The sequence below is a fragment of the Lepidochelys olivacea genome, assembly GCF_965140295.1.
Source record: "Lepidochelys olivacea isolate rLepOli2 genome assembly, chromosome: 3".
In the NCBI taxonomy this organism is placed as follows: domain Eukaryota; kingdom Metazoa; phylum Chordata; order Testudines; family Cheloniidae; genus Lepidochelys; species Lepidochelys olivacea.
Window position 1 is genome coordinate 47,466,183 of NC_140413.1, and position 21,874 is coordinate 47,488,056.

The 21,874-nt window shown below is 39.1% G+C and overlaps 1 protein-coding gene across 1 annotated transcript in view; it reads right to left on the minus strand.

Annotated features, from left to right (window-relative positions):
• Positions 1–655: 655 nt before the first annotated feature.
• The window catches only part of BMP5 (bone morphogenetic protein 5), a 72,969-nt gene continuing 51,750 nt past the window's right edge, over positions 656–21,874 (minus strand). The window contains exons 4-7 of the mRNA XM_084624606.1: positions 18,601–18,798; positions 10,554–10,630; positions 7,230–7,340; positions 656–2,913 (exon numbers count right to left, since the gene is read on the minus strand). Of these exons, the coding sequence (XP_084480732.1) occupies positions 2,764–2,913; positions 7,230–7,340; positions 10,554–10,630; positions 18,601–18,798 (536 nt within the window). The 3' untranslated portion in view covers positions 656–2,763. The remainder of the gene's footprint in view (positions 2,914–7,229; positions 7,341–10,553; positions 10,631–18,600; positions 18,799–21,874) is intronic.

Below are 21,874 nucleotides of genomic sequence, written 5' to 3' on the forward strand. Positions count from 1 at the left end.
ACCCGCTGTTTTTTTCAGTCTCTCAGGATGATGAAGAAAGTAAAACTGATTAAAATGGGAACATACTCTCTTATGAATCCTGAATGGAAATGGAATGACCTTAGACATTTACTTAGTATTTTTGAAAAGACAGACATGTGGAAAGTGTTACATCAAGTACTATGGGAAAAGGTGTGGTTGAACATGTGTGTTTTAAAACCCAAAGGTATATGTATGCATTTATTTGGAGTCTGTGAAAACAGTAATGCCAATTGCCTCTCCTCTCAAACAGAGGAAGGACTAGGAAGGAATTTCCAGAGCATATTTTTCCCCATCCTTCCTTGTTTCTGCTATATTTTGACTTCAATTGCTGTTTTAGTAGCTTAGAGAGTTGTAAAACTGTGATTAATACTGTACATGGTTCAAATAATAATTATGTCTTTAAAGCAACAAAATGAAAGCCATTTTGCAACACATGACAGTATTAAGACACAAAATTCAGCAAACACTATCCTCAGTAATGGCCATTCTCTTTTGTTCTAGCTTTTAAAGAACATGAACTTGACTTTCCAGTATAACATGGCTCAGAATCAAAAAGCATAGCAGAGCAAATTAGTATTACAGGTTTATTAGATCTTAAAATATAGAAACATATTCCAACAGCACATTTTAAAGAATAATATAATTTTCAGTTTCTTATTCTCAAAATAGTACACCATTATTCAAAAATATATTACTTAATGTACACCAAATTCAGTTTCCATTACATTTTATTTAGAATAAATTGAATTCAAAACATCATAACCATCTACCCGATTCATAAACAAACCCATAACTTTTCTGAAAGTATCCCCCATGCAGTTTAACGTTCATTATCTAAGTGGTCCCCAAACAGCAATTCATTGACGAAACTTTATTAATATACCTTATTGTACATGAACTGCAATTAGACATAGTTATGGAGGTACATAAAGTATAAAATAATAATTGAAATGTAATGTTTGGAGAAAATGCTATGACTTAAAAAAAAACCACCCTGTTTAATTTTTCAAAAAGTTAAGTGTATGTTTAACAATTTAAGACAATATTCCGACAGTGAGATAAAATAAATTAGTTTCTGCAAAACACACACACACACCTGATTATATTATTCTGCAATAGTCTGTGTTTTGTGGAATGTGCATTAAATAACCATAGAAATCAGGATTTAAATGAAAAGATTCTCTAAGGCATAAGAAATGGGCGTGTTCTATTCATTTTAAATAACACTCTAATATAGCAATATGTCTACTGAGGCAATTCCCAACAAAACTATATAAAATGATGACTGGTTGTAGAGACGGGAAATCAGGACCTTCTATTCTCCCATAACAACATGGGGATATTCAATGAAATTAAAAGCTGGTAAACTGAAAACTGATAAATGGAATTACTTTTTCACACAATGTGTAATTCAACTGCAGAACTCACTGCCAGAAAATGTAATTGAGGCAAAAAACTTAGCAAGACAATAAAAGGGATTTGACATTTATAGGGTAAAACAGAAATATCCAGAATATAATAGTTACTGCAAACAAGTTTTGGAAGAGATAGTAAGATTAGAGATTAGGAGAGGACCTACTGTGCACAGAGATTATCCTAAAAACTGCCGTATAAGATTTATTTCACCTTCATCTAAAGCACCTGCTGTTGGCCACTGTCAGAGACAGGACACTGTACTAGACTGACCACAAATCTGACTACGTATGGCAATTCCAATGTTCCTAAATGCCTTACTGTGCACCAATTATCAAACCCAGCAAGAAAAGGAAGCTAAAGAAAACAAATTCCTTCCAGATTTTAATCTTTTACACATTGCACACACATATTAATTCTTGCCCATATGGTAAGGGAGCTCAGGTGAGTGTGGAGGGTTCTTTTGTTTTTGGGGGGGGGGGGGGGGGAGGAGAGGGTTGTTATTCAACATGAAAAAAAATCGGCTGCCGTAGTGTTATAGATAACAAACTGACAATTTATCGGAGGAAAGAACGTTGTACTACAAGGTTTTAGCGTTAACTTGGAAAGCTCTAGGCACAGACTAAAGCCTCTCTCCACAGAATTCCTGAAGCTTTGAGCCTTTTGCAAAATTCCACAAGCCAAGACGTAACATGTTCCTCCAGTTACACCGATTCTGTTAAAGAAAATAGCTATAACAATTATGTGCAGTCTTTCAGCTTCTATGTTCTACCGACTGTTTGTTTATTTAAACATGGTTCAACATTTCAATTTGTCTAATGGACTAGAACTTCTAAAAGAAAAATTGTGTTTCACCAAGGATTTTTTCTTCAGTTTCTTTTTTTAGTGCCTTTTCTAAATAAATATCCCAGTATATATTTCATTTGCACAACATAACCAAATGTATTCAATTTCCTTTAACAACATAAAACAATCACAGGAGTTCTGGGCTTTCTAACTTAAAAAAAAAAAACTATACAAAGGTCTTACTTTAAAATGTTGAAATGGACAGAAAAAGGTCTCAGTGAGATTGATTGCAAACCAGCTTGGGAGGTTCTCCGACATAGTAAGGTGACCCATAAAATAAACTGTTTTGAAATTTCACCCATAGAAAAGAAACGATATACCTTTAAATAAATAAAAGCTACTATATACATTACTGTACATTAACTGAGAGATGACATGAAATGGAATAAGTTTAGGGATGCCTTTTCACTAGCAAGAATTGCATTTTGACTTGATTACAATTCTGAACAAACACTGGGCTTGATTTTTTTCTTGTTTTTTATTCTAGTGGCAGCCACACGAACGCACCACCATATTTCTGTATTTTTTCAAAATAACATTGGAGCTGTCATCAAAGTAGAGCACTGAGATTGCATTCAGTTTTGTAGGTGCACAGCATGGCTTAGGTACATGATCAGGGAACATCAAGTGAACCTGAAAGAGAGAGAGAGAGAGAGCGAAATTGCTTATATATCCAAATAGAAAGGTGTAATGGCAAATCTATGGAAAACACTTCTATTCAATTTGCAGAGTTCTGTAGTTTCCGCTTTCTTTCATTTAGCAACTTTCATACAAAACTCACTTCCAGAATGCTCTACTGATTTACATAATAGAGTTATACAATAATAGCAGATGGAGGGATAAATTAGGAGGAATAGCCAAGAGAGAAAATTGGTTTTCAGATGAGATTTGAAAAAGAAATGGAGATAGGTCCTGGTTAAGGAAAGCTCTTAAACATGTGGTTAATACCAGCACTATTCAGGACAGAATTTGAGCATGTGCTTAAGTCCCTGACTTTAGTTACTAAACTGTCTTCCTGAATCAGAGCCTCAATGGGGAGGGGGAAAGGAAGTTTGTTCCATACAGTAAATGTAGAGGCGAAAGCTCTCACACAGAATGTCTGGATTCCATGAAGATTCTAAGAACATGGTTCTTTTAAGGTTTCTATTGCCTTGGCATCAGTGATTCCACTGAAGTCAATGTCAATTTTGTCAAGGGGAGCAGAATCAAGCTAAAAGTTGGGTGTCAGATGCAGGGAAGGGTAAAGAGAGGGTATTCTCTGAGGTAGGCTGCGGTATTCCAATGGAATGCTAAATAAAAGAGAGGTTATTTTGAGCAGCATCTCAAAATGAATGGAGATATCGTGAAAATAACTGAAAATAAGGGCAACTAAACATACTTTCTCTATCCTTCCAAAAAAGTTGGAAGTGATATTCTACACGGCTGGATAGCTGGAGACTGGGGAGGCCAGAGAGAAGGGAGCTGTGATATAGAAGGTAAGAGACTATTACAGTACGGATGAAGACTTCAGCAGTAATGGATTTCATTTGTATGCGAAGTCTTTTAAAATCTGTTATAGCCATCTTTCTAGCAGTAATATAAGCCTATGGTCTTTGCCAGACCAATAACAGTCTATCAGGAAGTGATTTTTATGTAACTGTTACCATGAGAAGATCTTTCAAAATGAGCAATAATAAATCCCAAAGTAGCAGTTTAGTAAGGATGTAAAGACACACACATTTCAAAACTGATTAACTAATGACAAGCAAAATATTGGAGAAAAAAAATTGTCCTCCTTCTAAGCAGATGTTCACCCAGAGCCAGCCTCTGGATTCTATCAAGCCCACAGCCACCAGCATCCCAATTCTGGGAACCCCGTGTGGATGTTTGGGCTAAATTTGGCTTTCACTAAATACATTTCTTGCCTATTCTACTGTAAAGATAGTTTTGAAAATGTAAGTTAGTCATGAGGATTTGGAATTTGCCGCAGTGATTTTATCTCTACTGTGCCTACAATCTCTACTCAGAGCCATCCAGGGTCAGCCTCCTGAGCCTTTGAACCCCCTAGCTTTTGAGTTCTGTGATATTTTAGGGATGCCACTCCTGCTGCTGAAGAAGCTAGTGTCTCCACAAGCTACTCCCCGGCTGCCTGCCAGTGAGCCAGCTCCTCTTTTAAGCAGCTAATTTGGCCTCCCACCACTATAGGACAGAGAAGGGGAGCAGGTTTGACAGTTCAGCAGCGAGAGTGGCAGCTTGACCAGCAGGATTAAATGCAGGATTGGAAGCAAGGAACTCCTGCTCATGAATTTTGGCTCTGAAACTGACTGCATCTGTGACCCTGGTCAAGCCACTTAATCATTCTGCCTTACTTTCCCCATCTACAAAATGGAAATAGTAACTAGAGATGGTACCAAAGCCAACCCCTGTATCTGAACACAGCCATACTTTCAATGTGCAATATCCTGATTCAAATTTTACAATCTCTAATAATACTGATACTAGTATTTGTACTGGAGTGAGTATTCACTTTTTAAAGGTTTAAACAAGTATTATTAGGGTGGAATTTTCGAAAGCATTTGGCATTGGCCTAACTCTGCTTCCTCTGAAGTCAATAGGAGTTTACCCACAGATGTCAGTGGGAGCAGAGTTAGCTCTACTCAAGCACTTTTTTGACTCCTATGGATACACCTTCGAAAAAGCAGCTTAGCCCCACGTGGAAATGAAGATGTGCTGGACCAAAGATTGTTACAAAACGAACCAAAACAGTCAGTTATATTTGGAAGGGTTTCAAGGAACAATCTCGTCCCAAAACAAAGCTGCTTTTTCAGAATGGTGCAATCACCATGGACAGGAATTGATTACATTTGGATTGGGGGAGAGTGTATGAATAATTGTTTCCCGAACTCTCGCTGTGTGAACACCTTGAGTATACAGATTATTTAGATTTAATTTCAAACAAAGTGTTTGGCTACTGCTGAACACTTTTGTACTTTTAAGTGCACATAAAGTGGCTGGCCAGCTAATTTATGTGCACTTAAAATTCAATTAGCCCCATGGATATTTGGCTGCCCAATAGAATGTGTGTGCAGTACAATTTGAACCCCCTGCCCTTAAGAAACTAGCTATGGGGGATTTCAGTAAAAGCTAGGTGCACACATGAAAGTTGGACTGCTATGTTTTATCTTGCATGACAGATAGTTGCATGAGAGAAACTGTAATCTAAGGTCTCACTGAAGCTTGGCAACTTTTCTAGGCAATCTTTGCCATAATAGCTGAAGAGAAACAACAGTTTATTATTGTAAATATGCTTTTCTTCATCATCACGTATGTGCATTGCCTTAGTTCTTGCCAAAGAGCATTAATTTCCCTCTCCAAATGAATCCCTTTCCCACCGCCCGTTGCTTATTTCCACCTTTGACTCCCTCCCCTCCTCCTGTCCCTTCTGCCTCTCTGTATAGGATCTTGCTGGCTTGAATGTTGGGATGGAAGGATATAAGGTCATTGGCTCTGTAGTTGGGGACTGCTGGGGGTGAGGGGATTGAATGGTGGGAGGAGAAGAGGCACATTTAGTGCTTGTTAAAAATGGAACTAACAAGAAATGTGCCTCCCATGATCCCAATCACCTGCTTGTCCATTGAAGCCATTTCCCCTGTCATTCATCGGTCTGTCTTTTAATTTTCTATGTTGTGCAGAGCACGGGTTGTATCCTCAGCTGATGTAAATGAAAAATAAGAGCCTAACATTGGACGCCTATGTCCATATTTAGGCACATAAATAAGTTCCCTAGTTTTGTGAATTGCTGAGCACCCAGTAGCTCCCACCGAAGCTTTCCTAGGGGACTGTTCCAGCAAATGTAAGTCAGAACATCCTGTGGCAGTCCATCTTGTGTGGGGGGCTGGCTTGACCCCCAGCTAGAACCAGGACTGGGAGAGTTGGAAAGGCGGCTGTAAGGCTCTTCCCACTTCAGCTGCACCACGCGGAGAATCAAATCCAAATGGTACTATATTTCTAACCATAACTGGTAGCCAGGCACACAGCACACTTCTTGCTTGCAACTGCATCAACTCACACATCTTAGATGAAAAGGTATTTTTCAGCCCAGTCAACTGATTGAGGCTTTTCCGATAACAGCTGAAAATCGAGAGCTGCTGTGCAGCACAGGTCAAAGTTACCAGAGACTGTACTGTGAATGTTGATGAGGAAGTTCAAAAGCTGCATAAAACACTTGGAAGCAGGAAGGAAGCCCCTCTTTGCTTTACATCAGCACAGCAGCAGATTAGCCACTGGGTCAACGGGGCCCTGGCCAATTGGGGGAACCCCCAAAATGGGCACCCCAACCTTGTTCCCTGGCAGGAATGCCAGGTGAGGTGGGGGAAGCCCCTGTGCCCTGATCTTGGCTGCAGCCCCAGGACTGGAGGAGCTCTAGTTCCCTGCCACGGCCTCAGGGCTGGGGCAGCTCTCACTCGCTGCTGCTGCCCCAGGCGTGTGGCTGGGGGAGGGAGAGGACAGAGCTTTTCCAGTCATGGGGCCGCAGCGGGGAGGGGGTGGAATGGGGCAGGGCCGTGGGAAGGGGCAGAATAGGGTGGGGCTGTGGGCAGGGCCGCAGACAGAAGGAGCAGAATGGGGGAGGGAGTAGAGATGGAAGGGGTGAGGAGGGGCCCCCACTTGCTCTGCCCCAGGGCCCTATGAAACCTTAATCCGCCTCTGCATCACCAGAACCTGTGACACAGTCTTTTTCATGCATTACTGGGTCAGAAACCGAATGTAAATATATAAAACAGGGCTTTCTGGGCATTTCATCCACTAGCTATTGCAATCACGAATGCTTTTGTACAAGGGTGTAATTTAAACAAAATTAATCCAAATCCAATAAAATTAACCGCAAACCAATAATAATAAACTGAGAGGAAGACATAGCTCCCTGTCCCAAGTTATTTGCATGTTACAAAATATTTATGACACAGACATACCAGAGTCTGAACTATGGCATGGTTTGTAGCATTCATGTGGGCGTTGAGTGGAAAGGAGCATTCTCCATCACAGTAGAATGCAGCGTAACCCTCTGGTGCGATTATCCAATCCTGAAAAATAAAACCACAAGCAAAGTAAATAATAACAAACACAAACACTCTCAATCCTTCCCAATTCAATCAATTGAAAACTGTATCACTGTCATTCTAATTTGGATCCAGGATGACTGAATAAGGCATATACAGAAATACAATATTTTGGGGGGAAAAAAATGTCCAAATCCCTTTTCCTTCAAAATCAAGATGAAAATTGAGTTAAACCTAGAACTATGCACTGAATACCCCCAATCAAGATGAAAATTGAGTTAAACCTAGAACTATGTACTGAATACCCCCAACTAACCAACCGGTGAGGGAATTTAGCAAAGAAATACATTGAAACTAGCCTTTAAAATACTTTTCCTCCCACTTTGAAATTCTCACAGGGGTGCTGGAACAATTTGTACAGTGCGGGTGCTGAGAGCATTGAACTGGTATATAATGGAAGCCACTTCATTCTGGGGAGTGCTGTGGCACCCCCTGCACCCTTAGTTCCAGCACCTATGAATTCTCAAGTTATTTCTGGTTCACTAAAAGCATCCCAAATGTATCATTCTCTGACATATCCAGTGTCATTAATCCCGATGATTTGTTTGAGACTAAAAGTATTTATGGTCTCAGGAGTTGCATGGAGGATGGTGGCATTAGTGATGTCACAGAATGATCAACTTTGGGGGTCTTCACCAAACCATAAAGCAGATAATTTTTCACAGAAAGAAAAAGGTATTTTTAAAAGTTTAGTTAGAGAATTTTTCTTGGCTGAATTCCCCCATGGCCCAGCTGAGGTGGGGAGGCAGGGGGGAGCATTAAGCACATATTTTGGGGGTTAACCCAATTTTCATTGTAGTCCCATTCACCATTAGTTTCACGGATCCATTTTTGAATGGTTATACTTGGTTAGGTGCTTGCATTATGAGATTATCTATTCTTTTTATAAATATGTATTTAGAGAAATCTGAGCTAAACAAGCTGCAACATTTTCATGAAATAATAATATTTTACATTTCTGTGACACCTTGCTTTGCCCATGATCTCAAAGTCCCTTACAAATGATGGGCCCTGTTGTGGAAATAATCTATGGGAGAACAAGTACTTGGAAAACTCTGAACACGCATGTAGTGAGGAAGGATGGTCCAGAAGACAGGCACTTGCTTAGGAATTGGGAAACTTGCAGTCAAGTCCCTGCTCTGCCACAGACTTACTGTGTGACCTTGAGCAAGTCACTTACCCTCTCTGTGCCTCAGTTCCCCATTTGTAAAATGGGAACAACAGTAGTATATTACCTGACAGGGATTTTGTGAGGTTAAAACTCTCAGATACTACAATAATAGGAGCACTATAAATAACTAAGACAGATATCTAGAAGCTAGAGAGTTTCCAAAGAATGTTGAGGGTGCCAGGGCCTGTTGCTTATGGAGCTGGAAGGGTCCTTGAAATGCTAGTCCTATAGCTGCGCCATGAACCACATACAAATAGTATAGGGACACCATAGAAGGCAGAGGCATTTGTGCAAGAGTTGCTATGTCCACATTCCTACTCAGATCCTCATCACAATCCCACCACATGAGCCATGAGTCCAGTTCTTTCTTGCCCTAGGCTGGCCTCTCCACCCTCCAAGGAGACTGCCAGACTGAGCAGGAAAACAAAGGAATTAACGTTAATGGCTTTGGTGGGAATGATGCCACAGAGTGACTCTCCTTTAAACCACATAAAGGAACTTCTGCTGAGTCAAAAGAAGCTAATGCTGCTTGAGTTCAATCCTCCTTGTCAGTTTTTTTGCCTTTTTAGTGGTGTTTCCAGTACTTTAATCCCCTTTATGGCTAACATTGGAGGCAGTTGACATAACCCTAAGAACAATGGCCAAAAATTTAAAACTTGGGTGCCTACAGTTAAATATCTATATCCATATTACCCACTCAACTTCTGTTTATGCGCTTAAATATGAATTTAGGGCCCTAACATAAGCCAATTTGAAAACGTTAGCCAGTTGATTCTTTCTGGCCTTATAGCTAAGACCAAGTACGGTATTAGAGGCAATTAAGTATATGCCACAGCTCATATTTAGGGATTACATCCTGACTATACCGAACAATGAACACTTTAGTTTTAACATGAGTGTTTTATATTATTTATAGGAATCACATCAACCATCACTGAAATGAAACCACCTCTGGGGTATAATGTTGCAACTGTTTAAGAGCGCACCACAGTTCTACACATCTAGGAAGCAAAAATGAATTCTGTATTAAATTGATATTGCAGAGGGAATTTAAGTACACATGGAAACCTGAAGTGTGTTATCGAAATCAGTTGCTGATGGCCTTCCCATTATTTCCTTAATAAAATATTTCCTTCGCAAACAGCTGTTGCTTCCCTGGAAGAACCCAGCAAAGCCTCTGTCTTTTGTTGCCTTACCTTGCTTTCATGGCCCCATAGGCACCATCTTTTCCATTAAACTACGACTGCATAAAGGGGTTGCCGTTGAGTGATTCAGAACACCTTGTAGGGGCTGAAAGCTCTGCTTCCACAGGGCTCCAAACCCAGATGGTATAATTCTCATCTGTCATTACACAGCAAGTGCAGGAACTAGAAAGAGACTCAAGCCAAATCTGGATCTGGATTTCAAATACTCCACAATTTAGCCGGGGCGCTGGAACAATTTGTATAATGGGGGTTCTGAGAGCCATTCAACCAAACTGTAAACCCTGAAAATGATGGAAACCACTTCAAGCCAAGGGGTGCGGCAGCACTCCCAGCACTCCTAGTTCCAGCAGCTATGAAGTTTAGGGGTGTTCAGACCTGGGATTTTGGTTTGATCAAATATTGAAAGAGGGTTGAGTGGCAGTATTCTGATGCAGATTCAAACCCCACCACCACCAGTGTGCACAGGGTGTTCAGATCTGGAGTAACGGTTAGGGCCTATCCCTAGTAAAACCTATTAATTTATCAGGGCTATAAAACTATTTATGCCTGGGATATTTCTCTCACAGACTCATCAGCTATTTTCCCACAGGGCTCAGTGGGCTGTAAACATGAATCGCTCTATAACTGCTATCAAAGGATTGCATATAGGATCACACATCATTACCAAGTGCACTTTGAGAATTCTTGCCTCTTCAGTGCAGCACCAGTTACCACCAGGGAAAATCCCTCTACAACAGATGGCAGATTGTAAAAGAGATTATAGAAATTAGCACTGATAGGAAAGAGCGTTGGTATCCATACCTGCCATCCCAAGTCACGGAAACTCACATAAAGTTCATGTTTTTTACAGGCTTGCTTTTGTTCACTTGTGTTGTAATCTACAGAAAGAAAAAGACACTGTTCAGACACACTGCTATGGAAGACAAGATTCAGCTGTTTTAAGTTCCTTGGCAAACTTGCACAAAGCAAAGGAACAGAAATACTCTACAGCTAGGGCTGGTCCATAAAGTCAATATCATTTTTTGAAGTTCTGAATCCCCAATCTCAGGCTGGCATAGTTTGCGTACGGAGCGGAAATGATGCATTCAGGATTAGGGGAAATAACTTTTTATGCTGCCTAGCTGCTAGCTATCGAAGTAGCAGGTAGATGTAATTTTGCAAGCTGGAAAAAAAACATCAAGGGCCTGATCTAAAACTCACTGAAGACAGTGGGAGTCTTTGCACTGGGCTTTGGATCAGGTCTCAAGTGCCAGACAAAGAGTGGGAGAGACCCCAATTTCAAATTAAAAATATAAAAAGCATAATTCCAGTTATTTAAATCTTAGCACATTTTGTACAGCTACTTTTTTTACCATTGTAAAAAATATCCGCCTAACTAATGACCTTTAGCTGTTAATACGAATTAAACAAGTAGCACAACAGATGGACTTTAAAGGCCTGATTGTCTCTGGCCCTGGCACAGGTGTGCTAAAATGGGAAGACCCACAGAACCTTCTCTACACTCTTGTGCCAGGGACAATCATAATCTCTCCTTGGGGAAGTACAAAGCTGTGGGGAAGTCCTGGTCCCATCCCATCACCACCCTATCTGAGCGGTTGGATAGGAATGCGAGGCCACAGGAAGTAGCACCTCAAGGGATGCTGCAGCTTAGCCCATTCTCCTGTTTGCCTGGGATCTGGGAGAGTGATTATGTCTCCTGATGATGATCAGTATTCCTGCCAGTTAAAAAAAAGAATGGTTTTGGTGAAAAAACGTTTTAAGACAAAAAATGGCTTTTTGATCAAAACCAAACATTTTCATGGGCCATTTTCATTTTGGTAGAAATTTCATAACCACGCGCTCCCCCCACCTGGAAACTGAAAACCCAAAATACTTTCTGAAAATTGAAATTTTTATTCAAAACCCAAAATTTACCAAACTGACTTTTTTAAAAACTGAGAATGGTTTTCAAAAAACAAAAGTTTTGGAGGTTTCAGGGTGGGGGGTTGTGTGTCTGTCATTAACAACACATTTTCTTGGGAAATGCAGGGGGCCTTTTTTAAAATTTCTGATGATAAATGACAGCCTGCTCTATTTAATGTTATATGGAATGACACGGTTAGACTTTCTGTTGCCTGGAATAGCTCTGGCATGTCCTCCAGGTACGTTAGATAGGTACAGCCATTAAAGGTTCTGGTTAGAACTTGGGCTTGATTCTGCACAGTGCTCTCCAGCTCAGATCACCAAAATGCTGAAGTATGTGCTTAGCTTTAAAGAGGTTAATAGTCTCATTAACTTCAGCTTAATTTTAAATAATTTTTTTCTACTTTGGGCTGGCGTGCTCACCACTAGCTAGGAGTGTGTCCTTGGTTAATAATGCAAATACACTGACTAATATTAGTTCAAAATCTTAAACAAGTTTTCTTTGATAACATTCTATGAATATTTTACTAGTTTTAATGCTCCTTCAAGATGAATTTTGAGCTTGCATGCTCAAACTCTCAGAATCAATTTTAAATTCATGTTCCATGAAAATCTACACAAGAAACTAGATTATGAGTTACTCATTGAACAAGGAAATAAAGACAATGCCATATGTCATTTCAAATTTCAGGCACTAAATTTAGAATAGAAAGCCATAGTATAAATGAAATGTGTGAAAAATATGACTGAATGATTTCAGAAAGAAACACACAGGAGAAAGTCACAATCCATTTGTAGATGGTCCACAAACAGAAAAACAGGTGGAAGCTGGTGAATAAATTATTCTTTATTAAGTTCTCCATCAGCGTGAGCTCTGGAATCAATTTCTAATTTTTTGAACTTTTCATGTTTAACACACAACCTTCAGCACCAAAAAGAATGTGGAGGGGACCCTAGGCCTGTGGGAAGAAGGCTCCATAATAAATATCTATGGCATCACTTCAAATATCTTCATAGTCTTGAAAATCCCAAAAACTACTTAAAAAAAAAAAACAGATTAATGCTGTGTGGATGTGAAAAAGTCCCAGGATACTTGATATGCAGACATGCATTTGATATATAGCTTTCTGAAACCTACCTAACCACACACCTATTTAGAATGCTAAACTACTAAAGCAAATTCGTATTCCTTCCCTACATTCTGCCTTTTATATAAGACAAATGTTGTGTGTAATGTAACATTACATAAAAGTAGCCACAGTGACATTTACAACAGGATCTGGTGCCAAGGATCCAGTTTCACATTCTGTTGCTTCAAGGTCCATATGCTTATTCTGTCAGGCATCAAAACCATGGGATATTTTGACTGAGTAAACTTTGTACCTAAGCCATCCAAGGACTGCAGTTGTGTTCCAAATCTGTATGTGGCAGGAGGAGCTGTGGGGGTAGGGCAAGGGAATCAGATTTTTTATTCCTATGCATATTCACTGGCACTCAGAGAGGATTTTGGTTTCTAAAGATGAGATGGAAGTTGAAACATAGGAACCTGCCTGCATTTACTATCACAAAGTACCATATGTTTAATTAATTAGTGTGACAGCAACCAATAAAATCCAGGAAATACACAGTTAAGCATGTTTTTCCATTCTTATCTCATAGCATCAGGAATGAAAAGTACCACAGCCTTGCTTTTGAATTTCTGGGTAGATGTCAGTTTGCATCATTGCCTTTACATTATTAAAATATAGATTTCATTTTGTGCCAAATTACTATTTCCCTCACCCTTTTCAGAACCACTTTTTGAGGAAAAGGTTGGTTTGTTTTTGTTTTTTGTCGATTTCAGGACAAGTTAAAGAAAGAAAACATACTTTTCCTCTAGTCCCTTATCTGCCAGACAACTCCAGTTTGACCAAAATGGAAGTAGCACCTGAGTCAGAACTGAAGAAATACTGCAAATTTCACCCTTCTGCTTGGAACAGAAGGGAGGGCCTGGAGGATACATTCTGCTTTCTGCACTGTGTTCTTGCATGCATTTAAGCCATGTGCCCTAAAGTTTTCACTCAATAGAGGAAGGTTAAGCACAGACCTGTCAACATTAAGAAGAAAACTTTTGCCAGATTGTTATATTATATAGGTTTTGTTCTTATTCGCATTCTGTTTGTTTGCATGCATGTGCGGGAGTATTTCAAAAAGGAGTTTCACAATTTTAATTAACTGTAAGGGGGAAAAGAAGGCAGTGAACTATGGCAAGTAGGAATGTCTTTCTTGACTTGGTGAGAGAGTGAAATGAACTTAATTCTTGTGAGAACAAAATCAAAAGGTAAGAATGATCAGGTTAAAGTCAAGAAAGGAACTCCCCAAACTAGTGTCTTCTGCAAAATGAAAAAGAAATAAGACTAAACCCTGTGCTATACAAATGACAGCAACCATAACAGGAGCATGTCATGTGGCTTATGCAGAACAGCATTTCCCACCAAAACTACTTGACTCTGAGGCATTTGGCCAGGGGTTTCACAACAGGTAAAGAGATAAGGAACCAAATTTTGTAATTACACCACTTACAATGCCATTCACTTTGATGGAGTTGCATGGGATATAAACTGGAGTAGAATTTGGCCTACTGACATAAGCTTAGGTATCTGCAGTGTTGTTGTAGCCACATTTGTCCGAGGATATTAGAGAAACAAGGGGTAAGGTAACATCTTTTCTTGGGCCATTTTTATTGGTGAAGAGGCAAGATTTCAAGCGACTCAGATATCTTCATCGAGGTCCTTCTCCAGCCTGAAGAAGAGCTCCGTGTAGCTCAAATGCTTGTCCCTCTCACCAACAGAAGTTGGCCCAATAAAAGATATTACCTCACCCACCTTGTCTCTCTAATAAACGTCAATAGTTAGGCTACGATAATCTGCAAATTCCATTGCCTATGCATGGGCAAGGATGAGCATAGTGGGCAGAACTATTAGGTTTTCTATTCAGTTTACAGCAGTTTACTGTACCTTTTAGATACTGGCCATTGGTAGGGGCTGTGCAGAATTGCTGCACCCCTGCAAACTGGGAGACTGTGCCTTCTTCTGTATTCCTGCAGGGGATGCAGCATACTCCTCCTTGTGAACCTCCCAGCTCCAGTGGTTGGTAAATGGGCAGAGGAACCCAGGGATTGGGACTACATTCTGCCATTGTGCAAGGAGACAAGAAGGCTAGTGGTTTATTTTGCTCTCCTCTCCCCCTTCTTACACCTTAGAGCAGCTGAATAGAATCAGTCACTAAGCTTGCACCGACTGATATCTTCATTTGCAGATAGTAACTACTGCAATAGCTATTATAGATCTTGAAAAGTTGATTTTGTTCAACTCTTATAACTGATACTTAATAAGACCCTAACCAAAGGGACTGGTGTGCAGTTACACAGCAAGGGGTGATGTGGAAACTGTTCAGAGAAGATGCAAGCAAGACAATGTAAGAGCAGCTTGGTTTGCCATGGTGAAAGTAGGTACCATGGCTTACCTCTCAGGACAGTTTTGTTTTACAGGGCCCCGTTACTTGATTGTCTCTTTCCAGCTGCACCATTTAATACTTGAAAGAAAGTTCTTGAGATGCAAACTAAAAGCTCTTCAGCTATACTGTGAAAATATGCAAACAAACTCCAAGACTACTTTCAGACTTAGAAAACTCTCTCATGCTCACACAGACCCTTTCAACTTGAAGGAATCCCAAGGCACTTTGCAACATGAAATATAGATGGCTAAATATAATTACAGCACCGTTTTTCAAAAGAGTTCTGAACAGACCTGAAATTCGGGAAATATGGGTCATGGGATAAGCACAGGAGCAACTCACAGCATATAAGTGTGGGGGATATGACTAGCCATCAGTTAACCAACGGCCAAATAAGTGCAGTCATTGTTAATATGTAGGAATCATTTCACTAACCGCTGAAATGCAAGCATCTCTAGGGTGGAACATGACTATTTTTAACAGTGCAGTACAACACTTGAAATGAAGAAGTAGTACATACTAAATTTAGGTGGCAGGAAAAATATAAGTAGATTGTAATAGCAGAATATAACTACCCAAATTGGAATTTGATCAGGACATTGGGCAAACACCACTGCTCTTTCTAAAAGTGCCAGGAAATCCTTAATTATAAGGTTTTGGAGTTTAGGAATTTGTCTTTACATATTATTCAAACGGCCTCTGTAACATCACAGTGACATCTCCAACACTGAAGCCTGGTTGATTTAAAGGGAATAGTGCTGTCTACAGATGAATGGCTTTTATGAATCATTACAAAATCCAGCTTTTAGAGGAGCTTTCACAAAGTTACTAAAACAATTACAAAATGATGGCACATTCATAAAATTTGGTGATGTTGGTCAAAAATCATTGATAAACTTCACAAAACAATTTGAATTTTTTACCACTAAAATTCTGAACAGTTCTTTACCTCCCTCTTATTTTAAAATTAGTTTCTTGAGAGAAAAGCATGGGAATAAAATGCATAATTACTGGGGAACAGAACTACCAAACAGGCCTACATGACTGAATTATGATTATCAGAATCAGTAAAAATGTTGTGGAAAATATGCAACAATGAGTTTTATATATAATTTATGTATGAAGTACTATTCACCCTGGAAATCAGTGATTGCTTCTTTGGAGTCATTCTGGTTGAATGTATCTGAGCAGGTTTCTTTTCAAAACTTCTATTTATGTCACCTTACTCAAAGCCATTTTATTCTAAGAGGAAAATGCATCTTTCTATATCAATATTATTTACTGTGAAGGAACAGTTCCTTAGAGCCATTCCTGACCATCTTGCAATTACACACACACAGATACAAACAAAGATCTAGTATAAACAGGTACAACTCCTTCTATTAAAGTCAATGGATTTTGACAGATTCAGACCTGGTGTAAGCCGGCAAAACTCCACTGACTTGACACAATGAGTTACACCTGCTAATACCAGATCTGAATTTCTCAGCTGGTTTAAAACACGCTTAATAGATTTTTAAACCTCAATGTATTGCCCCTTTTTGAAATTTTAAAAGCATTTAATTACTCTTCATTTCTTAGTAAATGTGCTTTAAAACAATCAAATGGGGTTTTCTGATGTACAGCAACAATAAGTATTTTTTTTCTTCCACCAGTAATAATTTAAAACTGTCCAGTCTGTTTTATTTATTGATAATTGTTCCTCTGCGTGATTCTTTCTTGGGCTATAAAGTGCTCTTGCAGGTGAGTTGTTCCTGAGATCATTTGAACAGTAAATGAAAGAAATTTACAATACCCAAAAGGGACAGGCAAGAGAGCAATTATAAGTAAAGCACCACTAAGTCTTAACACCTTGCAAGTGCTTTTGAATATATGGACAGGAGGCTTTTCAAAGGCTGGACTGTAGGGTTCTCAATCCCTGAGCACAATGAAAAGATGCATGTTATCTCTCTGCTGCCTGCCTCACAGGATAATTTCTGCTCCAGTTCCTCAATGTAGAGTGGAGCAAAGAGGAAGAAGCCCTGCTCCAGCGGACAGCACAGCATTTTAGTTATATTTTACATAAAAATAAAATCCATCACCACCATGATAGGTATTAATAATAGCTACTACTGACTGAGCTTTTTTTCCTTTTTTGTGTGTGGAGTTTTATGGGTGTTGACATTTATTTATACCTTAAAAGCAGGTTTGGGATCCAGTAGATCACCTGGTAAATCTCCATAGCCTCTGACGGAAACACTTGAACAGCCAGTCCCAAGTGATCATGAAATCAAGTGAAAGTGAAATCCATCCCTGAGCAGAGGGCCAGCACAAGGCTTATACACTGCTTAAGACCAACTTAACCTGCTATTTTGAGGGTCTGAATGGGACATACTAATTTCTGCATATACATGAATACCACCCTATGGCTCAATTCTGGTCACAAAACTGCATTCCGGGGCACTAATTTACTTACATAATGGACATGTTTGAGAGGCTGGCAACAGCTTTCAAGAGAAATTCTTGATCCACTAATACTATACTCTGCTACAGTATCCTCTAAAAGATACATATTTGGATGTGCAGGTCCTGTCCCCAAAAAGAAAGACAAGGTTTCTCCAAAAGGGGGAGATCTTGAATTTCAAACAAGTTCTTCATACTCCTCTAACTGGAAACATACCAGGAAATAATGTATAGACCATAATTAATTCCAGACACCTAATGGAACAAACAACCACCTTGAGCATCCTCGTATGCATTAGTGTCTGACTATGTGAGTTTTTCAACACTTTTCAAGTAAGAAAGAGATCAAATTGCACACGGCATACTAGCATTTAGGGATACCATGTGGATTTATAACACCAAGAGAAATCTCAGTCGTCTAAAACAACAAATGGATTGCACTCATCCCAATAGATTGCTTTTTCTTCTCTGAAAGATGAGACATGGAAAATAGTTTTCAGACAAAAAACATTCAAGTGACTTATCAAAAGGTTCAAATTCGCCACATTTGGGATAAGAAATCCTTTAATTATCTGCATAGCATGTACACGGCTATTTGCGAGAAGGGATTTTAGTCGGATGGCTCACCTGCACAGGCACAAACATTGAAAAAGTGTGCTGAATTACCCACTCACCGGCTAGTACACTAAAAGTTCACATAGCACAGTACACATTTAACTCAGCAAGACGTGTACTGGTAGCTGTGGCTGATTTACACATTTTCAATCTCACTACTGACCGTTTCTTTAATCTGAGTTGGATCTTTCACCTTTTCCCAGCCAAAGTTCGCAGTGAATAATTCACCAGCCAAGAAGACAGAGGCGGCCGAATCATCACTGCATTATTCATTTGGACCACTGAATGTGTGAATGCACAAATTTATTTCACAGTACCTAACTTTTGAAATGTGCACCTTACAGTTGTACTCTCAGATGCCTACTGCATAGATGGTACTATGGCTTCATCTTACCTGCAACACTGGGCATCCTGGAAGAATCCTGATGGCTACTGGATTTGTTGCGGTTCTGATTTTTCTTTTTATTGTTGGCTGCTCGGACAGATCGAAAAAGCACTTCACTCGCCTTGAAGAATGCAACCATGAATGGCTGCTTTGATTGAGGCCCATGTCTTCCTATAAGGCCAGCTGATTTAACATTGATACTGCGACCTATAAAATAATGCAGACATACAATTAATACCGTACGCAATTTTGCTCTTTCTGGTTGCCAGATAAATATATGGGTGAAATCCTGGCGCAAATGACGTCAATGGGAGTTTTGCCATTGTCTTCACTGGGGAAAGGATTTTACCCATGATCCTGAAGTTACAATATTAGAAACCTTAACCTTATTTTGGTGAATGTAATCTAAAAGGCAGAGAACTCAACAGATTTATTTACAAAAGTTTCAGTAACTTCACAGACTCCCACTACATGAAAACATTGTCCACGCATTCTACACAAAACCCTGATATATTAATTCAGTGGTATATGTACTAATCTACTGCAAAGAAATAAATCAACTCCATTAACTTCTATGCTCTTGGAAAAGGATAACATGATGCAGTCATCTTAACATACATCACAAGTATGTTAAATCTGGAATTCTATTTCTCCAACTCAAATCAATAGGAACGAGAAGCATAGGCAATCAATATATTTACGCTTTAAACAATGTAAAGCATTACTCCAAGTTCATGTGAAGTCATCACTACATATACAGGGGCACTCAGTCTTTCAAGGGAAATATAAAAGAGTTTGAAATATGTACATGATTGACTCCAGTTCTTCTCCTAAGGGATGTACGTACTTCTTTAAAATATTTGTTCAGTCAGGACTGTGTGGTAACCTCACTGTATTGGAGGAACTGACCCTCCCTAGAAGAAAAGTAAGCAAAACAAGTCATTGAAACTGCATCAGTGACATTTTAACAAATAAACCCTTGCTCTTAACAGAATTGACTTTGGCAGCATAAACACTTGTGTGTACGTGTATTATGCAGAGCCCTTCAACCGTCAGAAAAGAAGACCGTGTCACATGAAGCTGTGCAGCTGTGCAAGGCTGGGGGACACAGAGGTCCTGTAAATGTGAAGGTATTGGTCAAGAAATAGTCTATGCACTGGTGTGGGCAGCATCAGGGCACTCAACTATGGTACTAATAGATTGGAAAGGTTTGTTAAATAGCTACAAGGACAATAAAGGAGCATCTGCCTCACAAATGTACGGTATAATTCCATTAAACTTAATTTTACCAGAAAAAGACCTTACCAATAATCATAGGAGTAAACCTTAAACAAATAAGCCTATAGGTTTCCTTTAGAATGCAAACTTACAATGGCTCTGTGCCAGAGTCTATATTTCTTAGAAAAACTCTATCACTGGCGTAAATGAAAGAGGCAGTTTGATTTGTGGTTAAAGCAGTTTCCATTCTACTTCCACTGTAACAAATGTATTAATTCAGCTCAGACTTCCTCCTTCTGGCAGCCCTTTTGCTGTAAAAAGAGAAATTAGAAGTTCCAGCCAAATACCATACCTTGAACTGACCCACTTCAATACATAAACACTTTTACAACATGTTTATTCAGGTGTAGCACTTTAAATTGGTTTAAGATGTTTCCAGTGACAGAGAGCCCAGCAAAGGCAAAAGAAGAACTGAGAAAGTTAGCAGTTTTGGAGCAGAGTAACTGGCAACATATTCTGAACAATTTTGATAATTGCTTTTTTGACTAGAAGGGAAAAAATTATTTGTTGAAGCTACTGATTTCATTTTCAAATAGCTTTTTAGTTCTGTGTTTATCTAATTCTTCTCTTCATCTATTTAAATGACTATGAAATAACACATTAAAATTAATTTCTGAATGTTCAAGTCTTGTAGCAGGTCAGATATGAAACACTGTACAGACTATTCTCTATTCATTACAACATGGACCGACCAGCCACTTACCACAAAGTTCCAAGTTTCCTTTACTTTTCTAGAGGGAATTCTTTTTGTTCCAGTGACTTTCAGAATTTTAATTTTATCTGTAAAAGATTAATACCTTACTGGCAGACATTTTAGGAATCCTATTAGATTTATGTACTGAGGACTGTAAAAGATGTGTGTAAGTTCTCTAAATTTAAATCTAGGTTCACTGAATTTACAAAGGTGGATATTGTGTGAGAAGCAAAATACCCTTCAAACCCATGTGAACTCCCTTTAAAATAACTTTTAATATTATTAAGTTTCCTCTTGGTTTCCTTTAGACTTCAGCAGTGAGATGACTATTAAGATTCCACAAGCTAAGGTTTACTTACTTACTCAAGGTATAGAGATATAAACCATGAAAAAAAAAATTGAAGCCCATAACCCACACTCTTTTTAGACACAGAAGCAGTTTATGTGGCTCTATACCTTCTGTTTATTTGATCTTTTGAGTAGCCAAACTAAGTTTTTTTAGGAAAAGAGGTTTTTTTCCCCAACCCTACTGTGGATAAGGACACAATTCTACCAGACCTCAAGTCAACGGTAAAAGTCCAACTGAAGTTTTACTTCTAAACACTGAGTCCCATTACCTACCTTGGTTTATTATATGCTTTAGATTTAATTGCATCTTTCAGAAGATGATTCCTTATAAATATACACTTTTCACAAGTAGTACTAGCTACATTTTACATTAGCTAGATTAGGGTAATTACACAAAATACACATCAAACTATGTACTGTCTCCTGTAGGTTACTTCTGTGCAGACTACAGAAAAAAATCTAAGAATTTGCATTTGCAGAGCATCCACAAGACTGCTCCCTGGGAAGAACAGGAACCCCCTTAGACCAAAGAATATAAAAGTTTGCCTCTCCATAAACCTGGGGATCCCTCAAACCCCATGCCTCTGAACTGCCTCAAGCTCCCTTCCCTACTCTACCTCATCCAATGTGCCAAAGGTTGCTTGTTAGCCACTGCTCCGAGACTAAACCTTCATCTGTAGTGCCGATTTCAGGAGGTGTTCTACACTGTGGCAAGGGAAATGGATAAGTTAATGCTTAACAAGGTCTGCCAACATTAGTTTATCAAAAGGTCTTGAACGGCTAGTGACAGGGACAGTTACCACTCAAAACTTAATATATCTAAATGAATTAGCTTGAGAGAGATACACAGATTCACTTAGCAAAATTTTGAAAGCTGTTCTAATGTGCCAATTCTTTGCAGCCAAAACCTTTGGCTTTTACTCCACGTGCCAGCAAACCCCCTTTTGACTTCACTAGAACTGC